This window comes from Copadichromis virginalis, linkage group LG11 (assembly GCF_057382275.1).
Source record: "Copadichromis virginalis isolate Kocher_CV1m ecotype Utaka linkage group LG11, C_Virginalis_male_GT1.1, whole genome shotgun sequence".
In the NCBI taxonomy this organism is placed as follows: domain Eukaryota; kingdom Metazoa; phylum Chordata; class Actinopteri; order Cichliformes; family Cichlidae; genus Copadichromis; species Copadichromis virginalis.
In genome coordinates this window covers 27,315,522-27,333,542 of record NC_140628.1, presented here as the reverse complement: position 1 = coordinate 27,333,542, position 18,021 = coordinate 27,315,522, and the positions used below count along the sequence as shown (strand labels likewise).

The window sequence follows — 18,021 nt, the reverse complement described above, 5'->3', positions numbered from 1 at the left end:
TTGTATTAAACAAGTATAATGTTTCTGTGCTGAGTACTTTCTTGAGTCACTGGTATTTACATACGGAGTGCCACTTTATAAAGTCAACAGAGTATGCGCTTGAGCGTCACAGTTCATTTAATTTTTTCAGCTTGTCCCCTGTTATGTACACACACATAATTCTAGGTGCACCATTTTAGGCGTGTGATACGCCCCAAAACCAAACATTTTTTCCTTTTTTCCTTTACAAGGCATTCAGCCCTGTTTACTTGGTCATTGTTTGCCATCTCATATCAGCATAGAAACTGAACTACAACCTATGCATACTGTGTCATTGGGTATAAGAGCTGTGGTTGTAAACCCTATCCTAGTCTTCAATTTCAGACCTTGCTTTCAGGAGCCAGATACTAACTTCAAGAGTTGAAGGGGACTGCAAATTTTCCTACAAATCAAGGTAGTTTAAACTCATCCTACTAACTGATTTTCTTCATATCTGATTTGGGGTAAACTCTTAATCAAGAAAGATCTAATAATTTTTGGTTGGAATAAAATCTTAAGAAGCTTTCACAACACAGATTTGGATATATAACATTTGCTATAAAGAAACTGTGTAAAAGTGTCTCAAAGGTTCTATAAACAAGAAAGTAAATTGGTAAAGTAAGTGACCTTCATGTTTAATTTGCTCCAAGTTATTTTTCTTCTTCTTGCAGCCATGGAATACCAGACAAATGTGATAAATGCACAACCTCAGGTGACTGTCTCCCGTGGGTCGTCAGAGTGGAGTACAAATGCATGCGACTGCTGTGAAGACTGCGGCATCTGTACGTGTCTATATAAGTTCTATGGGAACATGCTGAAGTTTACCAACAGTGTAACATAACAGAAATATGATAAAACATCTCTCACCTCCAGGTCTTTGTGGAACATTCGTTCCCTGCATCCTGGCTTGTCAGGTGGCTCAGGACAGCGATGAAAGCTGCTGTCTGGCCTGCCTTCCCGGCGCCCTGATTGCTTTACGGACAAGCATACGCAACAGATACAATATTGGTGTAAGTGTGGTGCAGATTTCTAATCATTTATTAAACAAGAAGACTAGAATTCTAATCATGAATTCAATCATGAAGTCAGAAAATTCTCTAGAATTCTAATCTAGATGGTGTTTTATATTACATTTTTGAAATCCCAGCACTCTAAATATGGTTCTGTAAAAAAAACAAACTATGATGTTTGTCACCAGTTTACTGTGACTGTGCTTTTCCTCAGGGCTCTGTGTGTGACGACTGGTTAGTCATGGCCTGCATTCCAGCATGTGGATTATGTCAGATGGCACGTGAGCAGAAGATAAGAGGAAACTGAAAATTTATACAATATATGATATCCTCAAAGTATCAAAGTAATATAATATGTGAAAGTGTATTTCTTCAGTTTCTGTATCTTAAATTAAAATGTTAAAAAAATGGCATAGACATATTGTAGTAAAGCTAAAGGATTTGATAAGAAATAAAGTCAGATAACTGGACTAAACTGACAATTTCTTCTTGTTTTTCCTTGTTTATTCTATAGTTTAATAGGATTACATAGTATATCTGTTATATTTTAAATGTGAGCTCTGAGTCTTAGAATAAGGCTTAAAACCCCCGTATCTTTCACTCGAAGTTCAACAGCGACTCATTGTGCTGACACCAAGTTTGTGCAACAAATCAGCGAAAAAATCTGACGGATATGTGGGAATTTGCAGCACGAGTAACTCTTAACCACCCTTAAAACCCCCCAAAACAAAACAAAAAGAATCAACCAGTTTATGGTGGTAAACTCAAATAACTATCATCATCATTTCTGAGAACTTTTTTACTACCTACAATACAATTCAATAATGTTCACAATTTTATATTTTTCTTTTTTTAATGTTTAACATAATTGTGTTAAAAATACGTGAGTTATAGATGTGTGAATGCAAATTGTATATCCACTCAAAAACAATATTTCAATAAAACTATTGGAATTAATGTGTTGTGATTAAATAGTTGAACACAGCTGTAAAGGATTATGAAAGAAGAAGAATACGTTGGAGACATCTTCCCCTTTCTGACTGACTGTTTTATTTTTGGCTGACCATGTACTTCAGAGCTGTCTAAAGGCACAGGGTGAGGCGAAAAGCATTAATCTGAGTAAGTACAAATTAGGGTACCTTATAACTTTAAACTATCAGGACATGTTTTCAGTTTTCCTGGGGAAGTTTGAGGAATGACATCAATATTATAAAGTTATGCTCATAAAGGGTGAATCTTAAAAGTGGCACGTATTATATAAAAAACTCTCTGAAAACTATTTCGCAACTCTTTCTATACATTTTATTTTTATAGACAGCTTCCTCTTTCTGACTCAATGTTTTTGCAGCCACCAAAAACAAAGCTGTCTAAGAAGGCAGGATAAACAGCATTAATTTAAGTAAGTACAAATTAGATTAACTTCACACATCATGACATTTTCAGTTTTCTTGGGATCGTCTAAGGATAGGAAATAAACGTTATCTTATTTGCAAAATCATAAGAATTTATGTTTGTAAAGGGTGAAAATTAAACATTATACATAGGAAAGAACCAAATTATTTCTCAACTCTTTCTATGCATTTCTTTTATCGTTCTAAAATTATTGATATCGTGATTTTTGCCATATATTGTATTCCTGTAGTATTCAATTAGGAATTCGTTGCTTTTCAACATTGTGCATTGTGTGGACCGCAATGACGTGTGAGAAACCCTAAAGAGGAGGAGAAGGGCAAACATTCATTTATATTGAAAGTGGATGTGAAAACATAAGAAAAGAGGAACAAAGTTTTTCTCATCGTATAAATTTCTTCGGGGACACGCTCCTCACACCTCAGGATTAGAAGATTCTTTTATGCTGAGACTATTCCTAGAGACTCGCAACTGCTTCTAATAAGAAACGGTAACAGCAACAAGAAAAGGTAAGAATCTGAGCTTGGGTTAGTAAAGTAATTATAAAAATATTTAGTCTAAATTAAAATGTCAGTTGAAGGCAGCAGGCTCCAATAACCATGATGAGTGTCCTGTATACTGTTTCTACAATATTTTAAAAATGATTAAAAATCTATCAGATATACAATGCTAGTTTGTCAATTTACGTCTTTATAATGTTTAAATGTACTTGTACTTGGGGCGATCGTGGCTCAAGAGTTGGTAGTTTGTCTTCGAATTGTAAGGTTGCCGGTTTGAGCTCGGACAGTCAGCTCAAACCGGTCGTTGTGTCCTTGGGCAACTTCATCTACCGCCTACTGGCAATGGCCAGAGGGGTTGATGGTGCGATATGGCAGCCTCGCTTCTGTCAGTGTGCCCCAGGGCAGCTGTGGCTACAACTGTAGCTTACCTCCACCAGTGTGTAAATGAATAGTGGAATTGTAAAGCGCTTTTGAGGGTCTTAAAAAGCACATTATTATTATTGTCAGATTTTAAGAGACAGCTGAAAACATCAATGATATACCTAAAGCGAGAATTTGCAATCTGATATTAGAATTTTTTTCTGATTTGAAAGTATTCTCTTTTCAGATCCCTGCATTCACCTGATGAAAAAACACAGAGGCCTTTAGACGTTTTCAACTTAATATTTAAACAAACGAAACGAAAAAAAAGGAGCCGACAGAAGTTATTTAAAGGACTATTTCTTTGCACTGCAAGAAGACAAAATGGGAAACCATCAGCTGCTGTCAGTTACAGTTGTTCTTGCAGCTGTTCAACTCACCAGTAGTTACAGTTTCAGGAACTGCATTGCAGAAGCAGATTCTGATGGGAAAACTTTCAACTGCATGCATCGGAATGCAATGCATATTTCTGATATTGTCAGTGACCTGCCACCATCTGCCATCAATCTCACCATTTTAAGAACTCCTCTGACGGACCTTCCTAACAACAGCTTTAGTAACCTAGTAGACCTTCAGCACCTCAGAATTGATAATAATTCCTTGACAACCATCCGTCAGTTAGCTTTCCAAGGCTTGTATCAACTGAAGAATCTAAACATGTCATTAAACAAAATATCAGCGCTCAACCCTTCTCTGTTTAAGGACCTGCAGAATCTCACCTCCCTCTTTTTGGCCAACAATGCATTGGAGCGGCTGCCCGAGGATATTTTTTCATCTGTTCTCAAGCTACACACTTTAATCCTGAGACAAAACTTTCTGTCAGATTTCTCAGGCATTGCTAAGTCTGTGGCACATCTGACAAATCTGACGACACTGGATCTTTGCTTTAACAATTTGACCTCCCTCAGACACTCAAATGTGTCACTGCCCCAGTCCCTCACTGTTTTGTATGTTTGCCATAATAATCTATTAATGCTGGGATGTAAGCCTTCATTTCTCAGCTTTATCAACATTTTAGATTTGTCATACAATTCTCAGCTGCCTACAAAAGCCTTTGATCAAATTGATTTGAGCACTATAAATTATTTGCATTTGCGTTCAACAAATGTAACAATAGTGGAGTTTTTAAACATTAGCAACATCAATCCAAGTCATGTTGATTTCTCTGGTACAGGACTGAACAATGACAGCATGCTCAAAGAATTATGCATACTGTTGAAAAAAAGGCTGAAAGAGAAAAATCTTAAAAATATGAACCTGGGTAATAATGCAATTAGGCAACTTACAAATAACACACTGTCCTATTGTCCTAATATCACAGGGGCTTTGGATCTATCCCGCAACAACCTAAAGAGTGCATATTGCCTTGAGTTTCTTAGAAGACATGTATACATAGAAGACTTCAAAGCAGAGCACAACCATCTCAGCTCCCTAATATACTGTAAAAAAATGTTTCAATTTAAAAAAATGGAAAATCTGAGTTATCGTTACAATCGCATCTTAAAAGTTGACTCTCATGCTTTTTATCATACACCAAATATCAGGACGCTACAACTTAACATAAACAGTATTGCATTTCTCCATATACACGCTCTCAAGGGACTAAAAAAGCTCGAGACACTTCGTTTAGACAATAACCTCTTAACTGATTTGTTCAGTGTCACATTTGAAGATCTGGTCAGTTTGCAAATTCTTAACATTCGCAACAACCGCATTTCTGTCATTTTCAATAGGACTTTTTTCAACCTGACATTTTTAAATACACTGGATCTTGGAGGTAATAAGATTACCCATTTTCAGCGATCGGGTCTTGATGGACTAAAAAGCCTGTCCAAGCTCTATCTAGATGGAAACCAGCTAAAACAAATTGACCCTTTCTTATATCGTGCATTTCAAGACACCCTCACTGTGCTAGATTTACAGAGTAATCAGATTTGCTTCATAACAGAAACTCATGAGTCACCATTCATGAATCTCAGCAGACTGACTGATCTGAAATTAGATCGGCAGCGACCTAACGGACTCACCGTTTTACCACGCACTTTACTACGTGGCCTCTACTCGCTGAAATCTTTGTATCTCACCAACAATAACATATACCATCTTGCTCCTGATACCTTTGATGACCTAACAGACTTAAGTTTCCTCACACTGGATAACTGCTGTGTTGGGGTGAAAAAATTAGAACCAGGGGTCTTTAAAAATTTAAGAAATTTGACCAGATTGGCTGCAGAAAATATGGGCATTCAGAACTTCTCTAAAGAGGTTTTTGGGAATCTTACACAGTTACGTTTACTGCAGCTCAACCGCAATGCCATGCAGACTCTTTCTGTAGACGCATTAATGAGTCTACCTATGCTTCGTTACCTTGACATACGAGATAATCCTGTAAGCTGCACCTGCAACAACGGGCCTTTGCAAAATTATACAAAGAATAACACAGATGTTCAGGTGGTGTACCTGTACAACCTGTCATGCCAACACAATCCAAAACTCAAATTTTACAATTTTGACACTAAAGTTTGTCGCGGAGATATAGGAATGTACCTGTTTTTTAACACATCAGCTGCAATCTTCTTGTTTACAATCATTCCCTTATTCTATGTTAAACTCTACTGGAAAATGAAGTACAGCTACTATGTGTTTCGGGCCTGGTTTAGTGAGCAGTGGAGCAGATTCCATGAGGAGGAGGAGAATTGTAAATATGATGCATTTATTTCCTATAACTCATCTGATGAACAATGGGTCATGGACCAATTGTTACCCAACTTGGAGGGAGGCGGATCATCTTTTAAGCTTTGCCTGCACCACAGGGACTTTGAGTTGGGCCGTGATATTGTGGACAATATTGTTTCTGCTGTATACAGCAGCCGGAAAACCATTTGTGTGGTGAGCAGGAATTTTCTGCAAAGTGAGTGGTGTTCTCTGGAAATCCAGCTTGCCAGTTACAGACTCTTTGATGAGCACAGAGATGTTCTCCTGCTCGTTTTTCTGGAGCCAATCTCTGAGAGGCAGCTGTCTTCGTATCATCGCATGAGGAAAGTTATGTTAAAAAAAACTTACCTGCAGTGGCCTGGTTCAGACTGTACTAACCCAACACAGGCGCAGGAACTGTTCTGGAATCAGCTGCGTAGAGGAATAAAAACAGGGACCAGACTAGAGACAGAAGAATATTCTGCAACTCGTGAGAGCAAAGAAGCTGAAGACTTTACGGATGAGAGATCTGATGAAAACTTTTACTTGCAACCTTAGAAAGAAAATAAGAATGTGTGATTTGTGGTTTTACTCAATTAACCTTTCAGTCTAAATGTGTTTATCTGTGATGAAGTTATGTTGTAAATATGCAATATAATGTGTAATAAATGTAAGAGCAGCTTTTGTTAATTTTATGTTTTGCAGTGTTTATGTATATATGCAATTTCTAAAAATGTCTTTTAAATTACTGTTTTGCATTTAAAGGGATGCGCAACTTTCACAAACAAATAATATTCCATTATGACATGTGTTTTTAATTGTACAGAAGTCCAAAATAAACATAAATGCTTAAAAAGGTTGAAAATGATGCATAATCAAAGGCTACTTAACTCAGCAAAAACAGGACAATAGAAAAAGACAGGTTACTCTTCAGAGGATAGCTATTGCATCTATGCTTAATGCTATGGTTATATTAATATGGGAACATAACATGTTTATCACTCACTAAACAAAAACCTTGGAGTGCATAAATTAAGGGAGAATTGTACTTTAATCAGTCATAGAAATATTGATCCACATGCTTGTATGGAGAGCTTTACCACACATTAGTACAGTCTCATAGGAGGGAAGGACCACGGCTCAGGGCTAAGGAAAGCAGAAAGGGAAGGTGAAGGGTCTCTCTCAAGAATGAATGACGGAGGGTAGTGCATAATATCAGTGTGCTGGGACTTCAGAGAACAAGCTGAAGCGTGACTGAACTTGTTTGAAGGTTGGAAATGGCTGCTCTGATGGTGAACTGGGGCAGCAAAAGAGGGAACACAAGAGTACATATCAGTTCCAAATGGGTCTTCCTGCTGGGCAAAGTGCATTGGCTCTCCTGCGTATGTATCTGGCAGCTGCGATTGGTAAGGAAAAGAAGGCTGGGAGTTGCTGTCAGAGTACTGTAGGCTCTGATTTCCAAGTAAGCTGGATTGGTCCATGAAGCCATTTTCAAAAGAACCAAATGTAGCTGAATTTTTGCTCTTTGACCAGTTTAAACCATCTTGCCAGTTCTCAGGTACAGAAGCCCCTTCTCTCTGGCATAAAGTGGTAGAAGGAGCAAACAAAATGCTTTCTGGAGCTTCACAGGTCTGAAGGTTCATGAACAATGGAGGAGAGAGACTTGGTCTGAGGATATCATCCAAAACACTGTCAGCCATATCCGCAGGGCTCGCCAGCCACTCAGTAACCTTGACAATTAACATAAGGAATCATTATTTATTATCAGAGAATCTTATATTATAGAAATCTGAAAATAACTTAAGAGTGACAATGTAAACTGAGGGCCTCACCTGTTTTTGACTGCAGTGTTGCTGCAGACTGGTCTTCCAGCTGGAATGGCTATTTGCTGGCATATTAAAAGAGATATCTAAAAATAAGGAAACAAAACTGAAAAAATGTAGGTATGTCATGCCTACTTCTGTTTTTTTTTTTTAAATAACCACATAAAATGATGTAAAACCAAATTGATGGTTTGTGTCTTTTCTGTATTCTTTACACAAATTAATCTCCTGACATAAAACAAACACAAAACACTTTTTAGGATAGGTCAAAAAATCCAAACCTATCTTCACACAATGGATGCCTATTAAAAAAAAAAGTATTTTTAAAAAAAAAAAAATCTTCCTCATCATGCAATACATGGAGTTAAGATCAATGTTTTCTCTTTTAAAAAAACAACAAAACAAAACAAAAAAACAGCAGAAATGTTGGTTTAAAGATATTTAACAGTAAATAAACCTTTAAAACTATTTTAGCACAGAAGGCATTATCCAGTCATTCTTTAAGGGGAAAAAGGTTTTTTTCAGTGTTTCACTTCTCTTCCGTAACTGTTTTTGCACATGTTTGACAGAAGGAAGAGGTGGCGCAAAGACAGACAAGTATAAGAGAGGACAGTGGTGAGTTAATGACAACTGATTGAAGTGCAAGAAATGTTAATTATTCTAAAACCATAGATAGACAGATGCAGATTTACACTAAACATCTGTAAGTCTGATAGTAGAGAAGCTGGTCCTAGCTGGAGTACCAATAACTCTCTGCCAAAGTTAAATCTGAACCAAATACACAAGGTCTACAAGGCTGAGGGGGAGTAACAATTACTGCAACGGTAAATTCTATAGTACATGACAGCACAAAGACACGGGAAGAAAAAGTGACAACAGGTAAACGTGATGTAGGTGGAGGTCATGGTCAGTCTCTAAGGGAAACACTTTGTGCAGAATTCGCAATTAGTGTATTTAAGTTGTGTTTGTATTGTGTGCATAAGAACAAAATAATGTGTGTGAGCTTACAGGATGCAGCATGCACTATTACTAGTTCAATTTAATCTGAATGACTAAATGGTTAAAATACACCAACATAAAAAGACAGTGTAAATGTTCAAGCTATCAAACAAAAGTAAATGTAAGAACTTAAATATTTCTTACCAATCAGCTTGGCAATATATTACTAACAATCACTTTTATACTAAGTACTTATAAGTAACAATGAATGCAAAGATAGTCCATAAACACTTTTAAAATAACGAATTTTGAGCATATAATCTGTATCACAATGTAATAACATCTATCAAACAGATGTTTGATCAGCTGGAAGTTACACAGTTGAAATTATTACCATGTCAACCAGCATGGCTGTGGTCAAACAGAGATCATTAGACATAATCAGTTAAAAACTTGCACCAGAATATCTCCCCTATGATAGTGATAGATAAAGTATAACAAGTAGTTGTTACTTTAAAAAAAAAAAAAACGTTGAGCTTGAACAAATCTGCGCTTTCCTTTATATTATGGGGGACATGTATTTTAAGCTCTAGACCAAAATACTAAATTTTGCTCTACAAGGGCCTGATATCCACTTACGATGACATTATAGTGCCACAGTTCAATTGAAATTTTAAACGAATATCCTCATATGTGCGTCTCATTTTTGTCAGAAACAAAAATCAGGTAAAGAAAATCTGGCAATTCTTTGTTTTTACACTCATCAGGTCCCAATGAGCCCAAATATCAAAAAGAAATAAAAATGCATGCCATGGAAGAGTTCAAGTCTCAAGAGGTTAATGCTCACCTGCGGCAAAGAGATTCTCTTCATTTTTCCTGGTTGGCTCTTGATCATGATCTTGGTCTTTCTTTGTGGGATGCACAGCAAAGCTACGATGTTGCTGAAGTCTAAGGAGGTTCTCTTGAAGCCACGGTCCATGTGTTTCCCTCAGAGAGTTTAACAGGACCTCCCTGCTCTCTGACAGCAGGTTTCTCCTACTGATCGACGGAAGCTTCAAACGTTGACACAAACGTGCTGCTACTGCACTGACAAACTGCTGAACAGGGGGCTCCTGGTTCTTTGGGGTTTGCACAAGAGTAGAAATCACACGTTTCTTTACATTTGTGTTGAAAGACTTAATATTGTCTCTGTCAACAACCGGAGTCAGCAGTGATTCTCTGCTGTTTTCAGACATGACACATGCCCACTTGGTTTCTGTTGTTAGTACATCGAGGAAGCTGTGTTTAGACCAGTGGCTGCTTTGAAAACTTTCACATGAAAGAGGGAGTTGTTGTTGTGGTTTCTCTTCTGTTGTGACATCTGACTGCTTTGACTCAAACTGGATGTTGTTCTTTTCCTTCTCTTGGCAGTCAGTGTGGGCTTTTGAAGCAGGGTCTGTATTTTTTCTGAATGGCACACAGCTCCCAACATCTGTATCAGCTCCCAACAAAGCATCAGTGGACAGTGAAGCAGAATTGTGCAATGCTGAAGATGAATGTGAAATTACAGTGTTCTTTTCTTTTCTTTGTTCCTCCAGTTTTGGCTGTTCACTTAGCAAGCGTTCAAAATCAATAGACTTCACCTCATGGTTAAACAGGCCATGGTGTCCTGTCAGGCGGCCGTCTGTGATGATACTGGGCTCCTGCACAGAGCGCACAACACTTGGAAATGGTGGATTTCTCCTCGAAGAACAATGGCAACTAGCACAACAGCAGTTATGCAAATGTGCCATGTCTATGTTGCTTTGGCAATGACGGTAGTGATGATGATGGTGATTTGACTTGATCTTTGAAATCTCTTTCCAGCCACCTCTTATTTGACTCCTCTCCTTGCGGGTCTTCAGTCGTTTCATTTTTTTCTCCTCATTTGCCTTACTGTAGTGGGTTGAATATCTGGGAAGAGCACTGAATCTTTTTGCAAAGCAACACTTTTTATCTGTTGTTTTTGTTTCTTGTTGAAAATTGTTGACTTTTCCTTCTTATAGAGGTCCTGCCACACACATGGCTCATGCTGCATTCTATTCTGTAGAAAAATAACCACAGTTAGTAAAGCAGGCTTGATAATACAGGATGTGGTTGTACCTCATTGAGGTCGACTCTAGTATTAAAATTAAGAGCAACTTACCAATGATTCAGTGAAACTGACTAAATATAAATTTGAATGTGGGCTTTGACTTGAACATGTAGACCACACATAATACAACTTTCTAAGCACTTCATAAAAATAATAAGAAAGCATGTAACATACTTGCCATAGTTTAGCAGAGATAGATAAAGTATGAAAAATGTCTCCTTTACCTTAACATTATTTGTGCAATTAAACCCTGAAGTGAGGATCATTTCATGTACAGTACAAATTGTAAGGAAATTAATTTGCATGACATTTAAAATCATATTAAACTACAGACACAAAATCATTCCAATATATAATGTATTATTTGACCTGTTCCACAATCACAAGAGTTTCACCATATATGTGCAGCTGTACACACTAAAAACTAGGTTTCGAGAAAAACATTTCACATAAATGGGCGAAAAAGAGACACTGAGCAGATGGGCCAACTGCAGTCAGACTTTGAGCACTTTAAGTACCCCTTCAGATATTTTTGCAGTTTTATAGCTGTGGTTACATTTCTCTGTGCATGCATGGTTGTAATTATTTATAACGTTTGTAATTGTATAGATACTGAATAGTAAGGTGAGTTGAGCTGACTACACCCATCAAAGTTGCCTGTCAAGTTCATATGGTCTGCTGTTAACCCTGTGTAAAAAAAATAATAATAATAAAAATAAAAACATTAAAAAAATATAATAATAAAAATATGTGCAGTATTGAGATGACTGCAAGTCAAAAGTACTGCTTATAATATATGTGAATGTACTTATTTCTACTCTGAATGTCTGGGGGGGAAAAGCCCCGGACAATATCCTGTATGCACACAAAAAAGTTAGAACTTATACTTCTGTTTGCCCTGTTGGGCATTCCTACAGTCTGTCATCTGCCTCCATCTCACCCCATCCCACTTCTGTAACACCAACCTGCTACTTTCATTACATCCATAAACCTCCTCTGCAATCATCCTCTTTTTCCTTCTGCCTGGCAGCTTTATCTTTAACATGCTTTGCCCGTTGTGTCCACTATCCATCCTCACCATATGTCCAAGCCATTTCAACTTTGCTTCAATGTCCCTCCTAGTCACTCGCAACTAAAAATTTAGAATCTTCAGCGCCACCTCCCGTCTTTTTGTCAGTGCCACCGTCTCCAAACCATACATCATCGCAAGTCTTACTAACATCTTAACTTTCCTTTTGCATTCTTCTATGCTTATGTCGCCAATCACACCTGACACTAGTGCCCACTCACTCCACCTCGTCCACAACCTCTTCACCACTTCCTGTGTGGACTGTTCGTTGCTTTGGATGGTTGACCCCCAGGTATTTTGAACACAAATCAGCTCGAACTAATACTGAAACTTAATGAAAACTTAACTAAAACGAGCAAACTAACTGAATTATGTCAGCAAACTAACTTGGAGATTAGCAAGCACCTACTATCCCCAGGTGTAATTTAAGTTAAGGTGACACGCGGTGCATGAAGTCCAAGCTGTAGCTGCTTAGAAGCGAAAAGTATTTCCAACTTTAGCAAACTGTAAATCAGTTAAAACCGTAAATACATGAGAAAAAAATTAATGAAAAGGAAAAATAGTTAATAAACATAGTGTCTACTTACCAAAGTCGTTAACAACCGCTTAATTTTATCGCACACCGAATGTGTCGTTGCACGGCAACACGCAGCCGTTGCGTTTTTTACACGCAGTGATAACGCCCAAGAAAGCCCACGAGTTGGACGAAACTACCCTCACAAAACGAGGGGTTACACAGTATCAACTCTGCTCCATTTCTCTACTTATGTAATCCTTTATTATTTACATTCTCATATCATATTTTGCACACTACAATTTTATATGTTCAAACGTCGGAAAATTAAAATATCTAAAACCATACATGTTGCTGACTACTCATGATAATGGTACGCTCTGCTGTGCTGAACCTCACTTCCGGAAAGTGATTCGGGGGGACAACAGTGTTTTTGATTTAGTGGTATGCTATGATAAGTTATACCTCTTAATGCAGTCATTATGTTAATCTCTACCCTTTTCCATTCTGCAGAGCACAGGCCTATTTAATTTCACAATTTCTCTTATCTTTGTTCAACTACATCTCTTATGTGTTCCAGCATGTTGAGCTAGCTATTGTAGCTAACTTTGTTAGCTTCCACAGATCTCTCAAGCGAACAGAGCTATGGGCTATTTATGAATTGGTTTGTATACATTGCTGAAAGTGTGAAGAACTCAATGCGACTGTTTTCCCAACACAGGTAAAGCAGAATGAGTGCAGGAGAACCAAACCCAGCCGCCACACCCACTCCCTGTGAAGACACGCAGGGAGATGGACGATGGATGTCTATGGTGTGTGACTTTTATATTATTTATAGGTTTTATAAAGTACGGTGTTATATTATTCCGTTTGCATCGTTGCTGATGTTTAGTTCTGCAATCAGTGAAGATAAAGGGAAGCTTCATAGTTGAAAAGAGCCAGCTACTAACATATTGTAGTACATATTGTTGCAATAATGGCCTTCATAAATTATTTAAACCTGTCTAATAAATGAAAATGCAATGGCTTGTGAGGGGTGTGCAGTTTTGCAATTGATTGTGAAAGAAAGGAGAAAAGTCTTGGCAAATTAGTATTTTTTCAGACACATGGGGATATGCATAGATATTTCATTAATTGATTAAAAAAAAAACCATTAGAAAATGTTTTCTCTATCCACATAACAGCGCATTCTAAATACATTTTTGTACCTGGACTTGCCATGTAAAAATGAAATTGCTGGTGTTACATTCAATACTGCACTGTGATGATATCAAAGTGCTTCTAGAAAGTAGACTCGCCACTCGTTAGCCTTTTGGCGTTGCCATCGGGCATTCATTTGGGTAGTTATTTTAAAGGATGTCTCTAAATGAACACAAATGTCAGTAGTCACCAGAAAATCAAAAGAAACATACCATGCTGATTCTTAAAAAAAAACACAAGGTTTTAAAAAGTTTGTCTTGCAATATGTGCGGATGTTGTGCAATGGTTGGTACTGTAGTAAAAATATATATACATCTTTTACATTTTCTTTTTGTAGCACAATCGGTTTGTGTCCGACAGCAAAGACAAAGAACCTGATGTCCTGTTTGTTGGAGACTCTCTTGTTCAGCTCATGCACGAGTTTGGGGTAAAACAAAGATTGCATTGATATGTGTGCCTCTGTCCATTATGTAACTGATTTATGTTTTCTCATAAATGTTTTCAAAGTGTGAAAACTTGTTGTGGAACATGTGAATGCAATATTATTGTGGTTTGTCTGCAGATATGGCGTCAGTTGTTCTCACCTCTCCATTGCCTTAATTTTGGGGTGGGTGGTGATGCAACACAACATGTGCTGTGGCGACTGAGCAACGGTGAACTGGATAACATCAGCCCAAAGGTTCAAAACAGTGCCAGAAATAGATAACATGATCATGCTTGTTTATTCACACAAAAGACTGATTGTGCTCAACTCTGTGTTAAAATCCCACTTCCAGGTACATTGGGTCAAAAATATCAGCGACATTTGTTCAGTCATGCATTGCTTTGTCTTTTGTTGTTGCAGGTCGTAGTGCTGTGGGTAGGAACTAACAATCACGGTCACACTCCTGAACAGATCTGTGGAGGCATCTTGGCTATTATCCAAGTTATCAAGAACAAGCTTCCCAATGCCCACACGCTTGTACTTGTACGTGTTTTTCCTAAAGCATTCCTTGTATCAGGTGTTAATCTGCTCACCCGCATGTTTTTTGAAAATGACTAATGAAGTTAATTCAACCATCAAAGTACAGTGCGATGTCACCCCTTTTAGCATCTGAAATGAGGTGAAGTGTAAAGTTATGGATGCTTCTTCATAGGCTGGAACTTTGATTATCTGTGAGCCATTTCATGTAGTATATTCAAGGATTTTAAATATACACTGCAGACATTGCTCATAAGAATAAGGGCTTGGAAGTATTTTGTTCTGAGGCCCATTTGGAAAAACAGTGCAGCACACACTCTACAGACATGCTCTTCAACGAGTCTGCAGAGAATAGCAGCTTGATGGGAGCTGTGTAGAAGCTGCAATCGCTGCTGATGCTGTTGCAACTAAAGTTAGAGACTGAAACTGAAATATTTTAGGTACTTAGAATAAAACGAGACTTTTGAAAATTTAATGCTAACTGGAACAACCTTTTTTGGTGAACCTTGGAAACTAATATCAAATGAAAATACAGAGGAACTCTCTTCAGCTTGAGTCTTTGCCAATTTTGTAGAATCTATCAATGCAAGTTGTCTGATGATCCTGTGGTGAATATGTTTATTGAGACTGGGATGAGTTACGTGTATTTAGGACATGTTATATGTATTCTAATAACTATTCCAAAATTCTTGAATTTTTTATCTTGCTATAATGATCTCTTTAACGGGGTTGGCCAGTCTGAACAAAACTAACATCAGATCACTAACATCTATGGTTTTTTTTTAAAAAGACTTAATAGTTTTCGTTTGTTTCATGTGCTATCTTCAATGTATGTCACCTATATGTAAGTTAATGGTTTAAGAAAATTGGATCCGCAGTAGAATTTTGTTCAAGTCACCACTAAATACAGAAAGAAGAATTAGAAAAAGTGCTGCAAACCTGGTTAACTCTGGTAATTAAAAAAAGACTGAGATTTTCAGACAATAAAAACTAAACTGAAACGGCAACGGCTTAGAAAATCTGCTTGAAAATCAACTGATGCTATATTGTATTGTATGTAAATGGATATCTTAGATTGTTTGGATCAGAAGGTTTTGTGCTATATGATATGTAGTTAAAAGTAAACCAGAGGAGTCTCTGCCTGGTCAGGTGAATGTTAGGGGGCCAAAAAGCTGTACTTGTTTCAGACAGGTCTGAAGTTTAACTGTATTAATTTACTGTATATGTACTAGGGGCAGAAACTTAATTGGAAATTCAGCTAACACGCATATGAAATAAGGAATATGAAACATTTAAAAATAAGTATGCTAATGTTTGTTTTCCAGAGTTTACTGCCCAGAGGAAAAATGCCAAACCCTCTACGGGAGAGAAATGCCAAGGTGAACGAGCTAGTAAAGGACACCTTAACATCCCTTCCCCGTGCCTCCTTCTTCAATGTAGACCCCGGCTTTGTTCACTCCAATGGTAGCATCTCCCACCAGGACATGTACGACTACCTTCACCTGACCCCGAAAGGATATCAAGCTGTATGTGAACCTTTGCATGCCCATCTCAAGGCCCTGCTAGGTGAACCTACTGACAACTGAGCATCTAGGTCACAAAAGTACACTACCACAGTGGTCCTTGTCCCTGTTTCAAGAAACCATTGCACTTATATTATTAAGATGTGTAATGATGGATAGAATCAGTTATTGAGGGCTAAGAGCTGCATAAACTATTTGTGGAAGACCTCTTCAAGGCCTTGGTTGGTGACCACTGTTAAAGACAATGTGACCATACGGTTTTTGTTTATATGAATTGACAAATCCCTACTTCCATTCCCAATATTGCACCTGTTCCATTAGCTTCTCTGACACAAAGAATCAATACAATTGGACAATTTTGTTTGTCATCCAGGGACCCTCTGGTTTAAGAGAATAATAATGAGCTAATTATACTGTCCATTATCACCCTCATGATTGGCACCGCTCACTAAAAGTGATGTCATATCCACCGGTGCAAGTTTTTGTGTCATTTTAGCCGGTCGCACACCTCTCAATTTTTTTTTACCTGTGTGTGGGTGGCATTGGCACCATGGCCGGTAATTCCCAAATTATACAGAGGGAGATGCTGCAACAGCTTGACAAAAAGACTTCTTAAAAACTCAGCTTCTGGTTTGAGCTTCTTCTACTCTTAAAGAGGGCTGATGTGGAGGTTTTATCTCAGTGATGACAGTTTGTTTTAGAAAATGCTGTAGCGGGTAACTGAGCCCTAAGCACCAGTATTAATGGTGACTGCTGTGGTGATATCACTGTTTGCAAATGACACGACTAATGCGCTGACCATAAAGCACCCTTTAACGATACGTGAAGAGATGGCTGTTAGAGCACACATCAGTCCAGATGTTCAGTGGTCATGAATAAATTTCAAAAGTAGGCAGCAGCTTTATATTCTAAGGAAGACATTCTGTAGGTCAAACCGCTGAATGCAGCACCTTGTTAAAGGCTTGCTGTGCTGCAGATCTTATCCCTTTGGCTATAGCTCATGAATCCTTCACACACAAAAACAGGTTGCACTTTCTTGAACTTTAGGAACAGGAGCTTGTTGGAAAAGGATGCAGGATATATCAGGTTTAAGCCAAAATATGCCTGTATACAAGATAGAACAACTGCCCTTCTTAGAAGATCCTTGTAAATCATCTCGATTTCACTGTTCTTCAGGTTACCTTTATTTGGCAATAGCTTTATTGCGATGTCTGATGTGTTTGGTTTCTTTTTTTTTTTTTTTGTACCTGTTCATTTGAAGGACCAAAGTGTTTTGGGGGGTTTTTTTTTTGTTTTTTTTTTTGCTTGTCTGCACTTGCAAACAATTGACCGTTACAGTTTACTTGCTTTTCAGCATATCATGTTATCTCATTAATGCCCTTGTATCTTTTCCTTTATCCATAACAGCAACAGAGTATTCATATGAGAGACTGTTTTGTTGCAAGGATAGATGTGTTTGAGTAGGTCGAGAAGCTGTGGTGATATATCTAGATGTCTGTGAATTGAGATAAGTCTTTTGTAATGGCTCCTTCAAATATTTAAAGGCTTTACTTCACACTAACCTGCTTCTGGGCCTCTTGTGTGACGACTGTGCTACATTACATGAACAATTGGATGGCCAACTGTGTAAGTGATGAAAGATATGCATTAAATATCAAAACAAGATTGGATCTGTGTGTTGAGTACCACTGATGCAGAGCTACATGTTTAGGCCTTGGGTTCATCAAGAGTACATATAGATTGTTAGATGTGTAAAAGAGATTTATTACGTTTGCTTGACTGGTTTTGTTCCTGTCTCACGCATATTTTGTGAGCAGAGGCACGTTT

The 18,021-nt window shown here is 37.8% G+C and overlaps 4 protein-coding genes across 6 annotated transcripts; 3 read left to right on the top strand and 1 right to left on the bottom strand.

Annotated features, from left to right (window-relative positions):
• The first annotated feature begins 298 nt into the window (after window positions 1–298).
• On the top strand, window positions 299–1,852 carry cnfn (cornifelin). The gene is made up of 4 exons (XM_085471770.1): window positions 299–433; window positions 690–800; window positions 892–1,028; window positions 1,243–1,852. The coding sequence occupies exons 2-4, from the start codon at window positions 692–694 to the stop codon at window positions 1,333–1,335; spliced, it is 339 nt and encodes a 112-aa protein (XP_085327896.1). The 5' UTR covers window positions 299–433; window positions 690–691; the 3' UTR covers window positions 1,336–1,852.
• A 1,024-nt stretch (window positions 1,853–2,876) lies between these two features.
• Window positions 2,877–6,747, top strand: tlr21 (toll-like receptor 21). Its single transcript, XM_085471764.1, has 2 exons — window positions 2,877–2,947; window positions 3,546–6,747. The coding sequence occupies exon 2, from the start codon at window positions 3,683–3,685 to the stop codon at window positions 6,608–6,610; it is 2,928 nt and encodes a 975-aa protein (XP_085327890.1). The 5' UTR covers window positions 2,877–2,947; window positions 3,546–3,682; the 3' UTR covers window positions 6,611–6,747.
• A 337-nt stretch (window positions 6,748–7,084) lies between these two features.
• On the bottom strand, window positions 7,085–12,668 carry prr19 (proline rich 19). 2 transcript variants are annotated; one of them, XM_085471765.1, is made up of 4 exons: window positions 12,584–12,668; window positions 9,662–10,876; window positions 7,885–7,961; window positions 7,085–7,782 (listed from the first exon to the last, which is right to left on the bottom strand). In XM_085471765.1, exons 2-4 carry the CDS (start codon window positions 10,704–10,706, stop codon window positions 7,159–7,161), a joined length of 1,746 nt encoding a protein of 581 aa, XP_085327891.1. In that variant the 5' UTR covers window positions 10,707–10,876; window positions 12,584–12,668; the 3' UTR covers window positions 7,085–7,158. The 2 variants fall into 2 exon arrangements, with proteins under 2 accessions (XP_085327891.1, XP_085327892.1); XM_085471766.1 differs by lacking the exon at window positions 12,584–12,668 and adding an exon at window positions 12,197–12,261.
• pafah1b3 (platelet-activating factor acetylhydrolase, isoform Ib, gamma subunit) lies at window positions 12,224–17,862 on the top strand. Of its 2 annotated transcripts, none has more exons than XM_085471768.1 (6): window positions 12,224–12,288; window positions 13,232–13,322; window positions 14,048–14,137; window positions 14,273–14,389; window positions 14,555–14,677; window positions 15,997–17,862. In XM_085471768.1, exons 2-6 carry the CDS (start codon window positions 13,242–13,244, stop codon window positions 16,255–16,257), a joined length of 672 nt encoding a protein of 223 aa, XP_085327894.1. In that variant the 5' UTR covers window positions 12,224–12,288; window positions 13,232–13,241; the 3' UTR covers window positions 16,258–17,862. The 2 variants fall into 2 exon arrangements, with proteins under 2 accessions (XP_085327894.1, XP_085327893.1); XM_085471767.1 differs by lacking the exon at window positions 12,224–12,288 and adding an exon at window positions 12,879–12,954.
• Window positions 17,863–18,021: the final 159 nt, after the last annotated feature.

Bases quoted from the DNA above. Each gene is read 5' to 3' on its own strand.
- cnfn (XM_085471770.1), top strand. From the start codon at position 692: ATGGAATACCAGACAAATGTGATAAATGCACAACCTCAGGTGACTGTC. The intron at 801-891 runs GTACGTGTCTAT...TCTCACCTCCAG, and splicing joins CTGTGAAGACTGCGGCATCT to GTCTTTGTGGAACATTCGTT. The intron at 1,029-1,242 runs GTAAGTGTGGTG...GCTTTTCCTCAG, and splicing joins GCAACAGATACAATATTGGT to GGCTCTGTGTGTGACGACTG.
- tlr21 (XM_085471764.1), top strand. From the start codon at position 3,683: ATGGGAAACCATCAGCTGCTGTCAGTTACAGTTGTTCTTGCAGCTGTT.
- prr19 (XM_085471765.1), bottom strand. From the start codon at position 10,706: ATGAAACGACTGAAGACCCGCAAGGAGAGGAGTCAAATAAGAGGTGGC. The intron at 7,962-9,661 runs GTGAGCATTAAC...CCTTATTTTTAG, and splicing joins AGAGAATCTCTTTGCCGCAG to ATATCTCTTTTAATATGCCA. The intron at 7,783-7,884 runs GTGAGGCCCTCA...TTAATTGTCAAG, and splicing joins AACACTGCAGTCAAAAACAG to GTTACTGAGTGGCTGGCGAG.
- pafah1b3 (XM_085471768.1), top strand. From the start codon at position 13,242: ATGAGTGCAGGAGAACCAAACCCAGCCGCCACACCCACTCCCTGTGAA. The intron at 14,138-14,272 runs GTAAAACAAAGA...GTTTGTCTGCAG, and splicing joins AGCTCATGCACGAGTTTGGG to ATATGGCGTCAGTTGTTCTC. The intron at 14,678-15,996 runs GTACGTGTTTTT...TTTGTTTTCCAG, and splicing joins ATGCCCACACGCTTGTACTT to AGTTTACTGCCCAGAGGAAA.